A 995-nucleotide genomic window follows, 5' to 3' on the forward strand; every position below is an offset into this window, starting at 1 on the left:
GACTACCTTCAATAATTTTTTTTTCATTAGTTAATAAAATAATTTTAAAAAACATAATACACAATTAACAATTTCAAACACAATAAGAATAATTCTCAGAAAGCCAGTAAAGTTATCACAGTCTTCTAACAAATAATATTTCCCTATTGCAGGGATGTTCTACAGATCAGAAGCAGAATATTTATAATAGACAGCCCATGAGCACTTAGTGGGACTGTGCAATATCTGAAAAATAGTTGAGAATGTCATCAATCGAGAACTCTAGATTAATCATCGCTCCAGGATAACAGCGGTGGATGAGGTCCTCAATCAGCTTATACTGCCGGATGAATTCCTCCTGCATCGCCCTCCATACAACCTGGTGGAGACGTTGAAAGAGTATGTTATCTATAGTGGCACAACATTACATGCTGAAAATTTATTATTTGTGCCATTTATAACCATGAATAGAAGAATAATGAAATGGGAATAAATAACACTATCAATATTGTCTATATAATTTTGATTAGGAGTATGGTAATATAAAAATTCAAGCTCTCTTCAATACATATATTATTCTGTTATTTACTTCCTCCTGTATCTGTCTTTTTTTATCATATTCTTTTACTTTACTGTACTGGCTAAGATAAAAAAATATATATTAGATCAAACATATTTTTACATTTTAAAAAGAGATTATATTGTGATACTATATTAAAAAGTTTTTGGTCTTGACTTCAGAGAACTGTATAAAATAAATATTTCAAGTTAATGCAGCAAAAATTTGGCAACTGGTGAAAGGAAAAACATCTCAAGAGATTCAGGACTAGCTGTACAACATATGAAAATTTGCTCATTTTAGTTAAACTGACTAGTAGTGACTGATTAGGGGTACTAATGAATATTTTCAAATAGGTCTTGCAACATTCCTGGCTGTAAGCATTCTTCTAAATTCAGAAACACAGTGGAAGTAACTATGATAAACAATTCAGAATTCTTTGCAAAGCATTCTTCTA

At 30.6% G+C, this 995-nt stretch overlaps 1 protein-coding gene across 1 annotated transcript in view; it reads right to left on the bottom strand.

Annotated features, from left to right (window-relative positions):
* The window catches only part of LOC119587136 (exocyst complex component 1-like), a gene marked incomplete in the record, with an annotated part of 13,832 nt that overhangs the window by 847 nt on the left and 11,990 nt on the right, over positions 1 to 995 (bottom strand). Inside the window, 1 exon segment of the mRNA XM_037935888.1 lies at positions 1 to 358. Coding sequence (XP_037791816.1) covers positions 206 to 358 — 153 coding nt within the window.

Source organism: Penaeus monodon, chromosome 22 (genome assembly GCF_015228065.2).
Source record: "Penaeus monodon isolate SGIC_2016 chromosome 22, NSTDA_Pmon_1, whole genome shotgun sequence".
Taxonomy (NCBI): domain Eukaryota; kingdom Metazoa; phylum Arthropoda; class Malacostraca; order Decapoda; family Penaeidae; genus Penaeus; species Penaeus monodon.